Source organism: Impatiens glandulifera, chromosome 2, assembly GCF_907164915.1.
Source record: "Impatiens glandulifera chromosome 2, dImpGla2.1, whole genome shotgun sequence".
Lineage (NCBI taxonomy): Eukaryota > Viridiplantae > Streptophyta > Magnoliopsida > Ericales > Balsaminaceae > Impatiens > Impatiens glandulifera.
In genome coordinates, this window is record NC_061863.1 from 22,681,315 (window position 1) to 22,702,709 (window position 21,395).

Here is a 21,395-nt window from a genome sequence, read left to right on the forward strand (position 1 = left end):
ATTGAGTTTTATATACATCCATCATCAAAATTTCAATAGTCAAACTACTTTGATACTTAGTCAAAATAATTTGACCCAACAAAGTCACATGATGATATGTTTATGATCACCCTAAAGATGCTACTTGTTAGTAACATACATGAAAGTTACTAAATTTTCCATGTTCCTAGTATACTTCTTGATAAATAACCTTAGCTATTTATACATGACTAAAAATGAATAATTTGTTGATACTCATATTAGACCAGAATTGATGTTTCAATACCTAAAATTATCCTTCCCTCATGGATTTTATAGATACTTTGTTGTGTTATGTAAAATTGGATTCCCAAAAAATATCCTTGTCAGGATAAGCATCAAAGAAGGACCCATACAGCAACGCTTGGAAGCACTGTGACGAACTACTATACACAACACCACTAGGTCAATCCAATAAAAGCACGTTACATGTTCCATCTTTCTAGACCCCATCATTATAAATTGGGGTAGATAACCTAGTATTAAATGTCATACTCGAATCAACGTTTTCAAAAACGGTTTGTTGTATTTAAACTTGATTTGAGAAGGGCACTCTATAACACTAAGAACATCGGTCGGACCTATTAGTCCTAGTGAAATTCTCAGTCCTACGTCTCGGTCCTAAATTCAAATTTCTCGGCCCTAGGCTAACAAGCCTCGGTCCTCAAGAACATCAAAGGTTCTTTTTTAAAATTTATTTTTTTTAAGCATGGATTCTTTGATCCAAGAGTTTGGGTAGCTTCACAAAGCTCCTAGGAACATGTTGATCATCATCTCAAGGTATCAATCGACTTGGATGATGATCAATTTTTTAAAACAGTTTGTGATCAAAAATCGGGTTTTTGATTTTAAAGATGTTTTGAAGTGTAATGAGCTATCCAATAGCTTCCTTATACTACATATATTTGTTTGGTAGCAAAACATGAATACTAAATGTTCGTTTTGACCAAATCAAGAACTCAAAAATTTAACTTATTTTAAAATATTTGATTTTGATCAAACATGATCGGAATGGATCAAACATGATCCAAATAGTTGCCCAACATCGTTACAATCATGTTGGGAAGCTTCTAAGTTGTAATTCAACAAAATTAACCCAAGCATAGCAAACCTTTTTTTTATTTTGAAAATTCAAATTTGTAGTTTTATATATATATCGATTGATCGGTTCTATCTTATCTAAATATTTTTTTAAATAATCCTAAGATCATTATTCAACCATCAAACATCATAACCTACAAGCATACAAGCTTATGCAATTTTAAATATAAAAATTTCAAATCCTAACTGTAAATATTAATTAGAGGGTGATTTGATGTTTATCAATGATTGAAGAACACACCTTAGACCTTAGGGAAGTTGTTGGGATACATAGATCCAAGCTTTAAGGCCTTATCCAAAGTTTTCAAAAAAATCAAAAAGCTTGAAGCTTTAATGGTGGATTTATGAAAATCGAAGATTGGAAGGTGGAGAGCGGCTCTCTTGTCTTCGGATCTACTTAGAGGATCTATTTATAACTGCCCAAGGTCGGTTGATCCATCCAAGTGTACTAAATAACCAAAATCCATTTATGGTATTTTAGATGTTCTTCCTCAAGTTGATCGGAATAGGGATGGATCATCTCTATTCTTGTAGGAGTAATGATCACCATCGTAGGGTGATCATTCAGGCTTTAAATCAGCCAAAAAGGTTGACTAACGAGATAGTCAAAATTGAAAAAATCAAAACGGATCTTCATCCTTATCTTCGCAGCATCGCGATGAAGAAGAAGACGAAAGGCCAAAATGGTGTCATTTTGTGTGCTTCTAGCGTTCGTGAGGTGTTCCATTAGCGGTCCGTCAAAGTCTGGTGTTTCGTCAGCGTTTGGATGGACGGAGCTAACGTCCTCATTAGTTGATCTTTTGCGGCCCGGGTGCGTGCTGATTGGCATTGGATGAAAATCCGAAGCTCATCTGATGGTTGTGATTTCGGTTATAGTCATTCAACATAATTTCGGCTATACCCGATTACTGATTTAATTTTATTTTAAAACATTAAGGGTTTATTTGAAATTGATTTTTTTTCACCCTTTAGACTTTAATTTTGATTTTTTAAATACACAAAATATTAAAATAAATAAGGAAAATATTTTATCAATTATTTTATTTTTTTATATTTTTAGGGTTAAATAAATAATTGTTTTAGATGAATGCTACAACAATTCATTTTAAATTATTTATTGTTATCCCTTTAATTTTTCTAAAATTATTTTATGATAAAATGGGTACAACATTTATCTCAAATAATTTTATTCTTTGTTTTTGGCTTTAACCCTTAATTAATATGATTAATTACTACAATAATTAATCCTAATTAATTGTTTTAATTGAGTTACAATAATTATTTATTTAAAAATAAATCAAAATAATTATTTTATTATTCAAACTTAGAAATCTTCTCAACATGATTGTAATGATGTTGGACAACTATTTGAATCATGTTTGATCCATCCCGATCATGTTTAATCAAAATCAAAATTATTTTGAGTTCTTGATTTGGTCAAAATGAACATCTAGTGTTATTGTTTTGGTATCAATCAAGTATATATAGTATAAGAAAGCTACTGGATATCTCATTACACATCAAAACAGATTTAAAATCAAAAACCCGATTTTTTTTATCACAAACTGTTTTAAACAAATTGATCATCATCCAAGTCGATTGATACCTTGAGATAATGATTAAAATGTTCCTGAAAGCTTTGTGAACCTACCCAAACCCTTGGATCAAAGAATCCAAGCTAAAAATATTAATTAAAAAAAGAACCTTTGATGTTCTTGAGGACCGAAGCTTGTTAGTATATGACCGAGAAATTTGAACTTAGGACCGATACGTATGACCTAGAGGTCCGACCAATGTTCTTGAGCCAGGACCAAGAAATCCGACCGATGATTTTATCCTAGGACCGAGAGGTCCGACCTAGGATTGAGGATTCTAAACCCGAGACCAAGACTCGCGAACCTCAAGACCTAGAACTCCCAAGCCCATAACCGAGAGACCTAGCCTAGAGCTAGCATTGGACTGTGAGGTTTATACACCTTGACCGAGGGACTTAACCCATAGTTAGCCCAGGGCCAATGAGTTTATACACCTAGACCGGTAATCTCGGCTAAGGACCGAGAGTCATTAGCACCCAATCCGAGGGTCTCTAGATCTCGACCGATAAAAATGGACCCAAGCCTTATGACTCCGGTGTTAAGGCCTGTTTGGCTCCACTTTTAAAAACCTAACCAATTTTTTAAAATTCCGAAAATTAGAAAATAATTTCAAAATATTTTTGGGATATTTCCAAAAAAACATATTTTGACTAAGGTTGTTTAGTGTTTATTTCTAAACCCTAACACCCTTAAGATGAATTATATTTTTCGGGTATAATTCTCCTTAGTTATCATAAGCAACAGGTACCAGTATTTTAAATATTGTTATTTCAATATTTTAAATAACGCTAAACCTAGAAACATGACTAGGACCGAAAGAATAATCAATTAATACTCAATCATTTTACAACCGATTTCAAAAACAATTTTATAAGTAGAGACCGTTTTAAAAACAGGTACAGCGGATGAAGCGTGAAAACATTTCCCGAGTATCACCAAACTTTGAATTAAAAGAAAACTCTGGTCAATATGTTTATATACGTATGCCAACATTTATTTATTTTCAACAAAATCAATTTGCGACACTGTTTCAAACTAAATAATCTTTTAAATTAATTATGTTTAATTAATTTAAATTAAAGGATTTCTAAAAAATCAAATTGTGATTTGATTACAGTAAATACTCGAATTATTTAAAATTAAACCCTAAATTATTTATTTTAATTAATTTCAAAAATCTGTCAAGAATAAATGAAATCTTTTAAAAATAATATTTTATTTTAAAAATAAAATTTTTTATACGTAAACCGATGTTAAATTTATCAAACTTCGAAGTTTTCACGAAAACCGATACAAAGTGTTTTTCCGAAATTACAGTAACCTTTAATACAATTTATTCTCTATTTAATTTAAAACTTTAATAGAAAAAAAATCAAAATTATTGGCATTTAATCTATTTTGAGCCCTTTTACAAAAACAAAGATTGACACAATCTCCTATTTGCTCCAACCATAATAAAAAGGAATATCTTCCTAAAATTTTAAATATAATAAGAAATAAATCTTTATTATATATTTATAAAATTCATTTAATTAATTTTTAACAATAATATTATTTAAATATATATATATATAATAAATATTCAAATTTGAAATATATAATTATATATTTAATTTTTACTTTATATACCTAAACGTCATTAAATAAAATATAAAAAAATAGTAAGATAATGTAAGAGATTATCAACCATCCTCCAAATCCGCTGAAGGGAGGATTCAGATAAATAAATTTGAAATTTGTATAAATTAATTAGTTAATTTTGAAAATTAATTATTGCAACTACGTAAATATATTAAGATATGTTGTAATAATTTTCATAACCACTATAATATTTTCAAATTTAATATATGAAATTTAATTGATTTAAGTTATAAAATATAATAACCTAATAAATTTGGTAACATATAAACATGAAACAAAATTCAAAATATAAATTATAATTACATAAAATTCAGATATTTAATTAAATATATGATATATATTTATATAATTGTTAAAAATTAGAAATAGAAAAAATTATTATTAAGAGTCTCTTCTTCTGTTACATAATTTATAAAAGTTTAAAGCCATTAAAGTACATATTTTTTTATATATATAGTATTAATATTATCATAATATATCAAAACCCAGGTGCAGACGATTTTAATGCACAATTATTTAAGAAAAACTGGTCGGTTGTGGGTCACGATATTACAAAAGGGGTTCAGGAATTCTTTAACATCAAGAAGATGCTCAAGCAGTGGAACACTACAGTCCTGACTCTTATACCCAAAACCTTAGCTCCCGAAAAGGTTCAAGATTTCAGACCGATTTCATGTTGCAATGTCGTTTACAAAATAATTTCAAAAATTCTTTTAAAACAATTCAAAATTTTCATTAGTGAAATTGTTAGTTTAAATCAATCTGCATCCATTCCCGGTCGAACTATCTCACATAACATTCTACTCATGCAAAACCTTCTCAAAGGTTATGAGAAGAGAAAAATATCCTCGAGAGTGGCTTTCAAAATTGATAGCAAAAAAGCCTTTGATTCTGTTAGATGGGAAGCTATTAGGGACTTTGTAGTCATATCGGGTTTCTCATGGTTTTTATAGAATTGATCATGCAATGCGTTTATGTCCCTCGTTTTGTTAATAGCGTCAATGGGATCCACGGAGGCTAGTTCAAGGTTGAAAACGGCGTAAGGTAGGGAGATTCCCTATCATCTTACCTTTTTGTCATCATCATGGTGATCTTTGAGAGCGTCTTTATGATGTTCCGGAAGAAACGACCATACATCTTCCACCCATTCTGTGAGGAGGAGGAGATCACTCATTTATGCTTTGCTGACGATTTGTTCATTCTCGCGCATATTAACGTAGATTCCATAAAAACTTTAAGAACTACACTAACATTTTTTTCTGAGGTTACAAGTTTGATTATCAATGAGAACAAGAGTTTGACATTCTATGGAGGAGTAAAAAAGGAAACGAAAGCAAACATCTACAACATCATGGGCATCGCAGAAGGAAGCATCCCGATAAGATACTTAGGCATACCACTCACGACAAAACAGATCCAAATCTCGCACTACAGACCATTGATCGAGAAAGTGAAGAACTCAATTTTCGGTTGGGCAGCAAAGAAACTTACATACGCGGGAAGAATTGAGCTGGTCAAAAGTGTGGTAATGGGAACCATCGGTTACTGGTCGCAGCAACTCGTGCTTCTGAAGAAGGTAATGAAAGAACTTGATGCGTTAATGAGAAACTTTATTTGGGAAAGCAACGGGAGAGGCGGGAAGGAGGTTAAGTGGACCGCACTTTCGAAACCAAAGGAAGAAGGCGACATAAGGCTTAAGAACTATGTTGAATGGAATAAAGCGTTGACGTATAAGCACATATGGGCCATCGAGAGCAAATAATAATCACTCTGGATCAAGTGGATCCACACCCGGTTTATGAAACACGAATCAATCATTTGGACATCCAAAATAAGCGAAGGTATGGGAAGGTCGTTAAAAAAAATTCTTAAGCTAAGAAACAATATTGCAGGACTTTTTGATATTAGTTGGGAGATGGCAAAAACACACTGTTTTGGCATGATCCCTGGTATGAGGACCAACCGATAATCAATAATGAGGAATTCAGAATTATGAGGATCAGACGGGACTGCCTAACAGCAAAGGTTAGAGACATTAAAGAAGGGCTATGGATTCGCTCCTTAGACGAATACCGGTGGAGCGATGCATTCTCGAACATATCAGTAGCATCCAATTCAACCAAAGAATAGAAGTACATCTATAGAAAGTCAAGGAAAACGGAAAGATGATTTCAAGAAATGTGTGGAACACCATCCGAGAGAATGAGGAAACAGTATATTATGCTAATATAGTTTAGTCGTCAAAGGTTATCCCGAGACACCAATTCATCCTATGCCTTAAATTTCGGGAAAGACTGAACACGAGAGATCGTATCAAGAAGTACATGGAAATTATGGGTTCAAGTTGTCTATTGTGTGAAGGGAATGAAGAAACAACTGATCATCTCTTTATGAATTATTCATTTGCCTAAAAACTTTGGAATAAATTTGCAAAAAATATGGAGATGACCAGATTCTTGGGAGACTTTAAAGAAATCAAGGAAATGGCTGTGAATAAAGAGAATGACACAAAGTTTAAGTCAAAGATTTTGAATTACGGATTCGGCTCAACAGTTTACAACTTCTGGCGGGAGAGAAACGCGAGGGCATTCTCGAGAAATCGAAGAAGTCTGGAGCACACCTGGGATGATATTGTAACTGACTGTAGTGTGAACATCTAAACGTGGAGAAGAGCCCTGAAAAACGAACAGAATTGGAACCTCTACATGAACTAGAAGGTACCATATTAGGAAGTCACCAAAGACGTGGTTTTTTAGCGAGATAAACACAATTTAAATATGTTTGTAATTTCGATGAATGTTTGTAATTCATTTTGTTTTAGACCGTAATGATCTTAATTTTCCTAGGGTCTAAGAAACTCATATGTTTTTTTTTTTTTAGAAATTTTTAATAAAATAATATTAAGTTATTTTTCAAAAAATAAAGTATTATTATCATAATACCTAGCCTTCCAAATACTATTATTGATCTTAATCTATATAATAAATGAGTAATAAACATTTGTATGTATCATTACTCAAAAATAAAGTTTATTTATATATATATATATATATTATAGAATTTTAGATCATACAATATTAAGAATATTATTATAATTAAATATTTCATATAATATTTATAAATTTATAGACATTATATTAAGTATTATGAAGTTAATATTAAACTAAAAACTTATAGAATATGGGATGCACTCACGAACAAAAATAAATTCATGTTTAATTTAATAATTTTAATAGTTTGATTGATAAAAATAGAAGAGATAATTGTTTTGATTTGGGATCTAAAGTAGATTTAGAAAATTATTCTTTTAGGTAACCAATGTAAAACAAGTTTGATATGGGATCTAAAGTAGATTTAGAAAATTATTCTTTTAGGTAACCAATGTAAAACAAATAAAGTAAAGAGAAATAAAAGGTAAATGATATCTAAATTAAGAACATATATAAGTGATGCTTTTAAAATTGGATTCTTTCCTGAGAAAAAAAAAATGTCCCCGAAAACTAATATTATTTTTAGTTCAATTTCCTAAACTAACCATTTTTATTTATTCATTCTCAAACTAATATATTTTACTATTTAAACTCAGTTTTCATATTTTTATTTTATTTTTTTCTTTATTTATATTTAAACTCATTATTAAATATATATATATATATATAAAAATTATTATTTTATTAAAATATTTAAATTATTATTTTTATAAATTTATTTATTTATATTTTAATATATATATATTTGCATTATTATTTATATTTTAATATATATATATATATATTAAATTATTAATTTTATTAATTTATTATTTAAATTTTAATATATATATATATTTCAATTATTATTTATATAATATAATATAATAAATATTCACTTTAGCATCCTTATAAATTATACTAATAAATTTTAAAAAATTAACCATAATCATATAATAATTTAATTATTCATAAAAAAAATTACACGATTTTACTCAAGATATCTTTGGTTACATCTTGTATAACATTTTTGGCTACACTTTTTACAAATTATGGTCTTTCGTGAGTTATCCATCTCAATTCGAATACGCTGAACTTTGACATCGTTGATTTTTCTTATTTCTCAAATTTTCATTGGGAATAATATTACCACATTTCTCTCAATCGTGTGTTATTGAGAACGTCCAATATTATTTTTTTTGAACATATCTGAAATCGTTAACGCTAGATTTTATGTTAGGTTTGTTCGTTGATAAATATTTTTAGCTTATGTTTTTATTATTGTTTCTCAAATGCTTAATTTCGTTAGGTTTCGACTTTAATTGGTGACACTTTGACGATCATATTTTTATAGTATTTTTATAATATTTTTGTTATTATATTTAAACGATTCTCATTTATTTAATATTGGATTAAACTTTTTAAAATAAAAATAAAAGTTATATAAAATAATAATTAAAATGTATATATATATATAAATTACAAATTTATAAAATATTAATTTAAATATATATATATATATATATCTAAATATAAATAATTAATTTTATAAATTAATAATTTAAATATGTATATCAAAATATAAATAATCAAATTTATAAAATAATAATTAAAATATTTTAATAAAATAATATTTTAAATATATATATATTTAATAATAAATTTAAATATAAATAAAAAAATATTAAAAAAAACTGAGTTTAAATAATAAGTAGGCTAGTTTAAAAATAAATAAATAAAAATTAAATTAGTTTGGAAAGTTGAACGAGAAATTAACGGGAAATTTGAGGAAATGACCCTAAAGAGGGGTCAAATTATGTTTGGTGCGGGCCCGTGTTTTTTATAGCGCTGGTGACCCCCAAAAAATTTTCTGCCGAAAATACCCTATTGCATCACGCACCCTCCAGTTGCGTGACGCACCTGAGGGCATTGTGAAAAGTCCACAATGCCCTTACTATATAATTAAAAAAATTCCAGTTTTTCTCAGTTCTTTCTTTCTTGTTCTCTCTCTCCACTTCCCATTCTTCCATTCTCTTCCTTCTCTCTAAAAAGACGACTCCCGACGACGAACTCCGACGACGACCCCCGACGAAGACGTCGGAATTCCAACGAAGGAGATGTCCGCTACTACTAGTATTCTTCCTCCTTCCTTTATTTCTTTCGCATTGTTTTGTTAGGGTTTAGGGTTGGAGATTGATTAGATAAATGTCACCGGCAGCGAAATACGGGTAAGTCACGTAGGTGCGTCACGCAGGTGCGTCACGCAGTTTAGATATTTGTTTGGTTTTTCTCCAAAATCAATGGAGCCCAATCTATGATGTAACTGTTATACTTACCTCCATCCAGGTATGGGTTTGTTTGATTTTGAAGTTGGAACTAACTAAACCAAGCTCACACTAAAAAATACAAAAAGTTATACCTAATTAGTTACATTGCTAACAACAACATGAGTCATGGATAGCATCTGATCAAAATTACATCAAAACTTATAAGGGTTCTATTTTTTCTGCAGTCGTTGCTTTGTGACCCGAACCCAAACTCACTTGGCAACTCAGAAGCTGCAAGGATGTTCAGCGAAAACAAATGCGAGTACAATATGAAAGTAAGGGAGGTTGTTGAGCAGAGTTGGACTGCAGACTACTTCTTTCCGAGGTGGTAGGGTGGTTTGTCCCTATAATAGAGATACTGAGATTTTATTAGAACTTGAAAAATGTTTTAACACTTTGTGAACTCTTGAATGGTGAACTACCAACAACATCACATATTTTCTTGGGTTCATTTTGGGGTATTCAGTTTTAGACAAATCTTTTGCATATATTGTTGATGATCCCCTCTGCCTATTAAGGTTGATTGCTTCAATTCTGCTACTCATTATTGTACTGAATTCTGCTTATATCAGTTTTAGTGTTTGTGCCTTTTATGTTGGAATGAGATATTCTACTACAGATTTTAACTTTAAATAATAACAATTTAACTATCTTGGAATTCTGTTAAAATTTATTTGTAAACTTTTATATTGTAAAGCATTATATTTACCTCAAATCACAACTTCTGGTTCACAAATCACAATTTATTTGTAACTATCCAAACTTGTTTAACCCTCTATAACTTGAAACTAAACCATTAAATCATTTCGTTCAAAATTCAAAGATTTACCTCAATCACACTTCTCTTATCAAATAACAAATAAAAAAAATTAATTTACTTTTCTGCTATTTCTCCAATTATCGTGACTATGATTGTGATCGAGATAAATAAATTAAATGCTTGAACCAACTTAAATGAAGAATAATCTATAACAAAGGTGTTGTATATATACACAGTACATAGTTTACAGCAAAACTCAAATTGGCACAACATATAAGACAATTCTAACAAAAAAAAAGATTTGTTCATCGTACTCGAGGCTGTTGCCGGTGGGCTGGTAATGGAGAGGCAGCAGAAGGTGTCGTATTCATGGGCGAGCAATGATGCGTTTTTGGTGGTAAGTTACTTTTCGAGTCATTAGCAGTTCGAGTTTTGGATGTGTTTTTCAAGGACTGGATCTCTTCTAAGGTGGCTAAAACCAGTGACATTTTTGGGCGTACTTTAGGCTCTGATTTTAGACACTGCAGAGCAAGGTTAGCAGCCATAAAAGCTCCCTTTTGAGGATATTGTCCTTCTAATTGTGTGTCCATAATTCTGAATAGTTTTTGTTTGTCCCCTAAATAAGGAATAGCCCACTCCACTAGATTCTGTTCTACACCCATTCTTGACTTGTCAACACCTAGACGACCAGATAGCAATTCGAGTAACACTACTCCAAAACTATACACATCACTTTTTGTCGTCAACCCGACCTGTTTGTTGATTGACAAAATCACAAAAATAATGTATGAAAGTTGATTCTATATATAAGAAAAAAACAGAATCTTGCAAAAGTTCTAATCTATACCCGTGGCAACATATTCCGGTGCTGCATAACCGTGGGTACCCATCACTTTAGTCGATACGTGTGTCCTATCTCCAGTTGGTCCTGCCTTGGCCAACCCAAAATCCGACAGTTTTGCATTGAAATCCTACACAACACATTCTCTAAGTAATAATTTTCTAAGTGAAAAGTAAAAAATTCAAAATTTTATTGGCATATGTTGAAAACTAACTCACTTTTGAAAAGATGATTCTACAAGCTCCCTTTTGGCAAAAACTCATAAACCAAGAGCTTATCCTTATCACCTATCACCTTCTGAACAATACCCAATAAGCTTAACCCGATTCGGATGAAAAAGTTGGCCAAGATAGTTAACTTCCGTCTGTATATAATAATACTTGGAAGAAGTCAAAAACAGAGCAAATTAATTACAACCTGAAAAAAAAGAAAAAAAAAAACATACCAACCACTCCTTGTGACCTTGGAAGCCTTCAGGTTTAAGTTTCTTGACAGCAACAACGATGCCAGAACCTGGCCTGAAGTAGTGAACAATTGTTCATCAATCCAACCTTTGAATACATAACCGAATCCACCTTTGCCAAAAAGACTGTCAGGGCGAAAGTTTCTGGTGGCGTTCCTTAGCTCGTTATATGAGAATGCCTTAGCATGAGTTGATGAAATGATTTCACTCTCTGATCTTGGAGATGGGATAATCATATCATTGTTTTCTCTACAACAAGATGGGACTGTAATATTGTTCATAAAAACAAACAAACAAACCAATTGATTAAACCTCAAAAACAAATTATTATTATTATTTGGATCCTAAAAACAAACAAACAAACAAATAAATAAATTTCCTTTCTTGGACGCTGTTAGAGGTTATACCAAATCAAGAAACTACATAAAAGATTTCCAGATAACTAAAGATATCAAATCGAACTGGATGGATTAACTAACTCTACAAGAAACACATTTGTTTGTTACCTGAATTGTTGGAAGGGATTTGAGCTGAATCCTGCGTGACGCATCCTGCGTGACGCACCCTGCGTGACGCACCCTGCGTGACGCACCCTGCGTGACGCACCCTGCGTGACGCACCCTGCGTGACGCATCCAACCAACCAACCTGCATTCAACGAATCAGGGCGAATCAATGATGTTCTGTAAAGGAAATCAACACAAATAATCACATGTAAAGGAAATCAACACAAACAATCATATGTAAACGAAATCAACACAAAATATAAACGAATATAGTGGAAATTTTATCTTCGGTCGTCGTCGTTCGCCGTTGGAAGTTCTTCGCAGCTATAGGCCATTGAATATGGTGGAATGGTCCACGGTGCCTCTTCGATTGGTTCTTCAGCGATGAAAAAGAGAGAAAGTCTTCTCCACCACCATTAGGGTTCACGGCGGAGAAGAAAGGGAAGAATGGATGAGAGAGAAAATGAATAGAAAATGAAAAAAAAATTATGACTTTATAGGGTTTAGGGTGTGTCACGCATCTGGAGGGTGCGTGACGTAGGGGTATAATGGTCATTAAAAAATTTGGGGGTCACCAGCGCTATTAAAATTATGGGCCCGCACCATCGGCTATTTGACCCCTCTTTAGGGTCATTTCCTCAAATTCCCCGAAATTAACCGGTTAGTTTGAGAATTAGTTCGGTGAATTGAGATATTTTATTTTCAAATTTAGCTCAAGTAAAAGATATTTAAATTAAAAACATAAATGATTTTATTATAAATTCTTTCCTACGAAAAAAATGCAATTTCTAATGTGATAATTAATAATGGCTGGAATTGAGAGATTTTTTTCCACTTTAGCTAATGTTTTTACTTTGTTTCCAAATTACTTAAAGTTTAATTTTTTAAATATTTAATTTTTTTATATATATTTTCTTACTCTATTTGAGAGATTTTTTTCCACTTTAGCTAATGTTTTTAATTTGTTTCCAAATTACTCAAAGTTTAATTTTTTAAAATATTTATGTTTTTTTAATATATTTTCTTACTCTATTTGACTTTTTTTACTACTCGAGCTAAAAAAATATATATAAAAATAAAATTAAATTATATTCAAATAAAATCATTAAAATAAAATATAATTATATATTAAAATAAAATATATTATATGAAACTTCTTACATGGAGTGGAGTGAAAAAATAAAAATAGAATAAAATATTTTAAAAAGTTAAACCTATTTTTTTTTTTATTAAAACAAACTGAAAAATGTTAGAAATGAAGGGTTCTTAATAGAAAAACCTTAATTGGTAAGTCATTTGTTTGTCAGAAAAAAAGATTCTTATTATGGTATTTTATCTATTCTCAGTCCCATCCAACTCTAAAAGAAATAAGTCTCCTTTCAATCTACTACGAGCTTCAGCCAAAATCTAATATTTGAAGAGAGAAAGTGAGATGGAAATTTGGTTCTTCATTCTCGTTACCCTCTGCGTCGCCAGTCTTCTCAAATCAATATCCAATTTCTTCACCTCTTCTTCCTCTGATGTCTCAAACAAGAAGAAGAAGCCACTTCCGCCTGGGCCAACAACTGTTCCGATCATTGGAAGATTCATGTGGCTTGGTATGTCATTCGCGAAGACAGAGCCTTACCTTAAATCTCTCAAACTCAAATATGGCCCCATAATCACCCTTCAAATCACATCCCGTCCGTCCATCTTTATCGCAAGCCACTCCCTCGCCCATAAAGCCTTAGTCGAGAAGGGCGCCATTTTCTCCGATCGACCGGGAGTCGAGCCAACATCCAGGATCACTAGCAGCAATCGAAGAAGCATTAACAGCGCGGCCTATGGCCAAACATGGAGGTTTCTCCGCCGGAATATGGCTTCCGAGATGTTCCACCCCTCCCGAATCAAGTCCTTTTCAACCGCCAGGAAATGGGTCCTCGAAATCCTCCTGGACCGCTTCCGAGAACGCTCGTCCCGCGGCGCGGCAGTGCCGGTGTTGGAAGATTTCCAGTACGCGATGTTTTGCCTATTGGTGCTTATGTGCTTCGGTGACAAATTGGGAGAAGACCAAATCAAGAAAATCGAGAAAGTTGAGAGAGCAATGATTATGGATTTCACTAGATTCGGCATACTCAATTTGTGGCCTCGAATTGGTAAAATAGTTTTCAGGAAACGATGGGAAGAGCTTATTCGCCTCCGGCAGAACCAGGAAGACGTCCTGATTCCGCTCATCAGAGCCCGAAGAGAGAAACTGAGAGAAGGAAATACTGACGCCGCCGCCACGGTGGCATACGTTGACACGCTATTTGATCTGGAATGGCCGGAGGAGAAGAGGAAACTGACCGATTCGGAAATTGTGACTCTCTGCAATGAATTTCTCAACGCCGGAACTGATACAACCTCAACCGCCCTGCAATGGATCATGGCGAATCTGGTAAAGTACCCTGTAATCCAATCCAAACTGTACCAAGAAATCTCCAGCAATTCGGAGAAGGAAAGAGAAATAAGGGAGGAAGATCTCAGGGGAATGAATTATCTGAAGGCGGTTGTGTTGGAAGGGCTCCGGTTACACCCGCCGGGGCACTTTATTCTTCCTCACAAAGTAACCGAAGACGTGGAGCTGGAGGGATATTTGGTGCCGAAAGAAGGGACTGTGAATGTCCTGGTGGCGGAATTGGGGAGGGACCCGGCGGTTTGGGTGGAGGCGCTTGAGTTCAAGCCAGAGAGGTTCATTGAGGAATCAGGAGAGCTGATTGATGTGGATATTACGGGGAGCAGAGAGATAAAGATGATGCCTTTCGGGGCAGGAAGGAGGATCTGCCCTGGAATGAATCTGGCTCTCATACACTTGGAATACTTCGTGGCGAATTTGATTAAGAATTTCGAGTGGAAAGCTGCTGATGAGAAAGATATTGATATGTCGGAGAAACAAGAGTTTACCACTGTCATGAACACACCATTGCAGGCTAAGCTCACACCTCGTTCTTGTTAGGAAGAGGAGGAGGAGGAGAGAAGTTCAGTTTGTTCCTTTTGTTTTCTTCTGGATAATGCAATGTGTAGATTCTATATTATTATTGCTGTTTTCTGTTCTTTTTTTGTTTTCTGTTTTATTAGTGTCATTCAATCACTCATTTAGAACTCGCTGATACAGGTCTTATTTCGTCATTCAAACATGAGGGAGGTCATCCGAACTTCACTGGTTATCTAAGAATATCGTCAAACAAAATTGAATGAGTAAATTAACGTTCAAACATCAATCAAAGTCTTACCAAAACACTCTCAACTTGCTGGAAAATAATCGAATAACCAGAAAACAAATCTAAACCAATTCGATCTTTCTATTTTTATAGTATCCGGTTGTCAATATTTTTCTAAAATCTTGTATGAATTCACCAACTAGTGATTATAGTTATTCTACAACTATCATATCCTGTTACAAATCAAGCATGAAGTGTTTATGAATTATCACCTTGGAGCAAGAGCGTTGAAATGATAATCTAAGTTTCTTGAATTTTAGTTTTATAATTGTGCGAAAGTTATTTGGAATGAAACATAGAATTCTAATTCAATAGAAGGTTAGCAAATCACATCTAAAACGTATTTATGCCATCAAATCAAACTATTGGATATATTGAAACAACCTTAAAACTAAGAAGTTTTAAAATCAAAATGAATTAAGAATGTATTATAAAAAGAATGGTTACTTACAAACACTTCAGACAACTTCTCATATGTTCCTAGACCTAAAACTCAATAAAAGACCTTCCCTCAAATTTTTAGACAATTCTCAAAGCTTTAAGAATACTTTATAATGGCGGATTTTTCTGCTCTGTCTTTATATTTGTTTTTCGCCCTAAACTCTTTTAAATATATGAATAATTTTTCTACCCTATATCTTTCTTCCCAATTTTTACTTTCTTTAAATAATTACAGAATTGAAATGAAGAAGATTGTTTTTCATAATGGGTGTATTCTAATTAATTTATTTTATTGATTGAAAAAATTATGGCGTGAAACGATTGTGGGATTAACGATAGTGCAAAGCGTAAAATGATAAAGTCTTTGGTTTTCACTTTGAGTTGTGATATTTATTTCTTCAGCGAGACTAAGATGCAACATATGAATCAATGGATTATTTGTTACCTTATGTAATTGGAGATTGTGTGGTTGAGTGGATCTTAATTCTGTTGGGGCATCAGATGGATTTCTAGTAACATGGAATGAGGATTTATTTGAGAAAATTGACGTTAATATAGGTCAATTTTTGGTTAGTATTCAGTTTCATAATTGTGGGGATACTTCCCGTTAGGTGTTTTCTACAATGTACGGACTAGTGCTTTCTAACCTTAAGTCTAATTTTTTCAATGAGCTTGTGGAGGTGACAAGTATTTGGGATCTACCTTTATTTTTGTGGGCGATATGAATGATGTTAGGGTTCCTACCGAGAAAAAGAGGCACGTAGACTCACAAGGCATATGCGTGAGTTTTCTAAGACACTAAAAAATTTGGAGCTCATTGACTTGCCTTTGGAAGGAGGGCAATTCACATTTAAAAGAGATAATGAACACGGTGGAAGTATGCAATTCCGAATTGATAGTTTTCTTGTTAGTGACTCAATTTTTTGTGGTGTATCTAATATATTTGAAAAGTTCTTAGTGTAGAGTTGTTTTGATCATCATCCTATCTTTATTGAGCGGAGGGAGGTGGTTCAAACTAGACGACCTTTCAGATTCGAGAATAAGTTGTTGACTAGAGATGGTTTTATCTGGAAGGTGGAAGAGTGGTGGGAGAGTGAGATCGTGTTTGGATCCCCATCCTCTAGGCTATTTATTAAGATTAAAAATTTACAGAAGTTGCAAAAATATTTGTTTGTGGGGGATCGTGCATTGTTTTGCTCTAAAAGAGAGGTTTTAAGTCGTGAAATTTTAACAATTGATGGTGTAGAGGAAGTTTGTGTTCTCGCTATTACGGAAATTTCTACACGGATTAATCTAGTGAGCAAGTTGTTTGAACTATATAAAGTGGAGGAAATTGGGGCGAGACAACGTAATAGAGCGATTTGGTTGCAGGAAGGTGATAAAGACACTAAATATTTTCATGGAATCTCTAAAGCACAAGCGAGAAATAACACTATTAACTCGATATTTATTACTGGTATTGTGCATGAGAAAGAACCAATTATATATATCTACTAATATTATTCAATTTTATAAAGATTTGTTTCAAAAACCATTTCGGGATAAACCAAAGCTAAATGTCACCAGTTTTGCATCTATAAATGCAAATGAGAAATTCATGTTAGAAGTTCGTTTCTTAATCGGGGAGGTGGATGTGACAATAATGGATTTGGTAGTGATAAGTTTCTGGGAGTTACGGTATTACTTTGTTTTTTTTAAAAGACTTTGGAGTTCCTTGAGGCTGATATTATGGCGATTATGATCATTTCTATCGATTTTCATCTTTTGAGAAATTTTTTATGTTGATTGTCCTAAATCGCAAGGTAGTCGAAACTATCGATGTGAAAACATTCTGACCCATCAGTTTTGTTATATCATTTTATAAGATTATCTCAAAATGTTTGACAAACAGAATGCATTAAATTTTGGGTACAATTATCTCTAGCAAACATATGGATAGATTAAAGGCCGTCATATTTTCGATTCAGCACTAATCTTCAATAAGTGTATTGATTCGGCTAATTCTTGAGGCGATATATTGTACTTTTTTCAAACTCGATATCCAAAAAAATATGATCATGCTAACTAGGAGTTTCCTTTTGATATTATGGGTAGAGTGGGTATGGGCGAGAAATGGATCAGATGGATTAGATTTTGCGTATCGACGGAAAAATTCTCTATTATCTTGAATGGAGTTATCATAGTCTCATTTAGAGTCTAAGGGGTTTAAGACAAGATATGTACCAAAACTTTATATGACTATAAATACCGCGATCATTCGTACACGATCCATCAAAATCCTATATGTTAATAGGTATCAAAACCTTATATGTCGATAAATACCCCGATCATTCATACATGATCCATCAAATCCTTATTTGTTGATATGTATCAAAACTTTATTTATCGATATGTAACGCGATCATTCGTACATGATATATCAAAACTTGATTTTTTGATAGTTATTCAAACCTTATCTACCACGATCATTCATACATGATCCCCCAAAAATCTATATGTTGATATGTGCAAATCTTTATGTTGGGTCAAATTATTTTGACTAAGTGTTGAAATAGTCTAACTATTGGGATTTTGATGATGAAATGATTTATGTGCTTTCATGCAGGTGTATCGAAATCATATTTCATGAGACTTGGTTCTAATGAGGCTCATTAGACCGATTTGGCATTAGATGCACAGAATTAGACGTGCAGTCTAACTCGTGGAGTTAGACGTGCAGTTTAATGGAATTCGTAATTAGACGTGCAGTCTAACTCAGCGGAGTTAGACGTGCAGTCTAACTCAGCAAAGTTAGACGTACAGTCTAATATACTCGTAATTAGACGTGCAGACTAACTCAGCGGAGTTAGACGTGTAGTCTAATATATTCGGAATTAGACGTGCAGTCTAACTCGTGGAGTTAGACGTGCAGTCTAATGAATTTCGGAATTAGACGTGCAGTCTAACTCAGTGGAGTTAGACGTGCAGTCCAATGAAATTCGGAATTAGACGTGCTGTCTAACTCATGGAGTTAGACGTGCAGTCTAATGACATTCAGAATTAGACGTGCAGTCTAACTCGTGGAGTTAGATGGGTAGTCTAATGAATTTCGGAATTAGACGTGCAGTCTTTAGAAACTTCTACTGGTCAAAGACCAATTGACGGTTACTGAAGTAGGTCAAAAGCTGGAAAAGGAGATTCAGTTCCTCAAAGACAGGATTTTAGGTTGGATTCGACTGAATCTTCTCTTCCTTCGTCTGAGGCTTGAGTAGTGGTCATGGGCAAAAGTTAGGACATGGGCATAACTAGGTGCTCGCTCAAGTATTGGCGAAAGTACCTGAACCAGTGGTGACATCGGCAAGGAGAAGCATTTCGTTTTGTTCCTGTTCTTCATTTCCTTCTTCTTCAATTCAAGGGGGACTTCGCATATTTATCATCTTTCTGCGGTGTGCTCTGTTTACTATTCTTTTGTACTTTCTTCTTTTTACCACGGGATAGGTCAGCGAAGCGTGACCGGGCGCGGAGAAGGAAAGGCCAAACACTTCTCCCTTTTCTGCTCACTCGTAGGGGTCCAGACCCCACAAAGGGGGAGGGTCCAAAAGACACGGAGCCGGGAGCGAGTCACAAAATCCAATAGTTCCATTTTCCTTCTTGTTCCAAAATAGGAAATCAAGACAAACCGGGCACTCAAGGGGCATCTCTGAGAGTGAGACATTGTATTGTGTCTATGTAGCGATTGGAGTCTAATGAACTTGTAATTAGATGTGCAGTCTAATTCAGTGGAGTTAGACGTGTAGTCTAATGAATTCGGAATTAGACGTGTAGTCTAACTCGTGGAGTTAGACGTGTAGTCTAATGAATTCAGAATTAGACGTGCAGTCTAACTCAGCGGAGTTAGACGTGCAGTCTAATGGAACTTGTAATTAGACGTGCAGTCTAACTCAACGGAGTTAGACGTGCAATCTAATAGATTGTGAAAGTTAGACGTAAACGTCTAACTCCTTCAGACAAGTCTGAAGTTGAACCGTAATTAGACGTGCAGTCTAACTCGTGGAGTTAGACGTGCAGTCTAATATAAAGAGAAAGGTTAGACGTGTAGTCTAACTCCTTCAGACAAGTCTGAAGTAGAACCGGAATTAGACGTGCAGTCTAATGGTTTGTGAAAGATTAGACGTGAAGTCTAATTGGTGAAAGTTAGACGTGTGGTCTAACTCTTTCAGATTAGTCTGAAGTGATTGTAATTAGACGTAAGTCTAATCCCATTAGACCAGGCGGTCTAATAGTTCCTGTTCTTAGACGGTGATGTTTGATTTCATTAGACGAGGTCGTCTAACTGAAATACGTCTAATGATATTCTTAAGTAGTATGCTTGAAGCTAGCACCCGCCTACCCACGTGCTATAGTTGTACTCTACTCCTGCTCCACTTTCTAGTGAAGATTAGTACAATAGCTATATGCAACCATTCAACGAATGTCACGTAAGAGAATTTCCCTCATATTACTTGTTTTGCAGGTACATCTCTGATGGAATATTCGGCGCACTACCTGTTGGTGTACGACAACGATCCTTTTGCTCAAAACCTGCTGTGTACAATGGAGGCTTTCCAATGGAAGAGTGCCACATATCATTCTAAAGATTCGACCATTAGTCTTTGCCCAGTATTTATCAAATCCTAAGGACAACGGACGAACTGCCGGAATTACAGATAGAGAAATCAAGCCTTTGAACATTCATACTATGAAGCAGCTTTCCTGATTGTACTGTGTGTGAATCAAGAAAGAGCTAGAATCAAAAAACACTGTTAGTTGAGTGATATTCTTCATCTTGTAAATTGAACAGAGTGTGTTCTGTTCAATAGTGAGCTAAGTGTGTACAAACTGTATTTGATTCGAACCATATTATAGTGAATCCTTCTGGTGGTTAGAAGAATGGGTGACATAGGAGAGTTTGCTCCGAACATCCATAAACAAACTGCTGTGTCTTTTCATTTCTGTCATCTTTTCATTCTTCATCTTGAGCTTCAAACCTAAGTAAACAATTCTGCCTTGATTCTGTTTCAAGTGTTTACAAGGATTTGCGTAGAATAGAAAGCGAATTAAATCCCTAACAAGATTTTTTTCAAACCGTTTTTCATAAGTCTTCATCAATAGCCAGACCCCCGTCTCTATCGATAAAGCCGATCCTATAAATTGGTATCAGAGTTCTGTTTCTATTCTCAAGCTTTTCCTGAAAAATGTCGACCATAACCAAAGTTGCCAGTGCTACAGCCATTCCAACTTTCTCTCGAGAAAACTACATTGTATGGAAGAAAAGAGTTCGTGCTCATCTTTCTTCTCTTCATGACAACATGTGGAGTGTCATCATAGAAGGTCCTATCAAGATCGATAAAGAGAAAACTGAATGGACCGCTGAAGAGAAGAGGCAGAACAATCTCAACAACATGGATCTTCATGTTCTGTACAGATCTCTCGATGACAGCATGTTCAACTACATTATTGAATGCGATACTGCCAAA

The 21,395-nt window shown here is 33.7% G+C and overlaps 1 protein-coding gene and 1 pseudogene across 1 annotated transcript; one reads left to right on the forward strand and one right to left on the reverse strand.

Annotated features, from left to right (window-relative positions):
• Positions 1-10,619: 10,619 nt before the first annotated feature.
• On the reverse strand, positions 10,620-12,018 carry LOC124926276 (annotated as a pseudogene).
• A 1,591-nt stretch (positions 12,019-13,609) lies between these two features.
• On the forward strand, positions 13,610-15,239 carry LOC124926274 (cytochrome P450 89A2-like). Its single transcript, XM_047466468.1, has one exon. It carries the CDS (start codon positions 13,653-13,655, stop codon positions 15,192-15,194), a length of 1,542 nt encoding a protein of 513 aa, XP_047322424.1. The 5' UTR covers positions 13,610-13,652; the 3' UTR covers positions 15,195-15,239.
• The last annotated feature ends 6,156 nt before the right edge of the window (positions 15,240-21,395 follow it).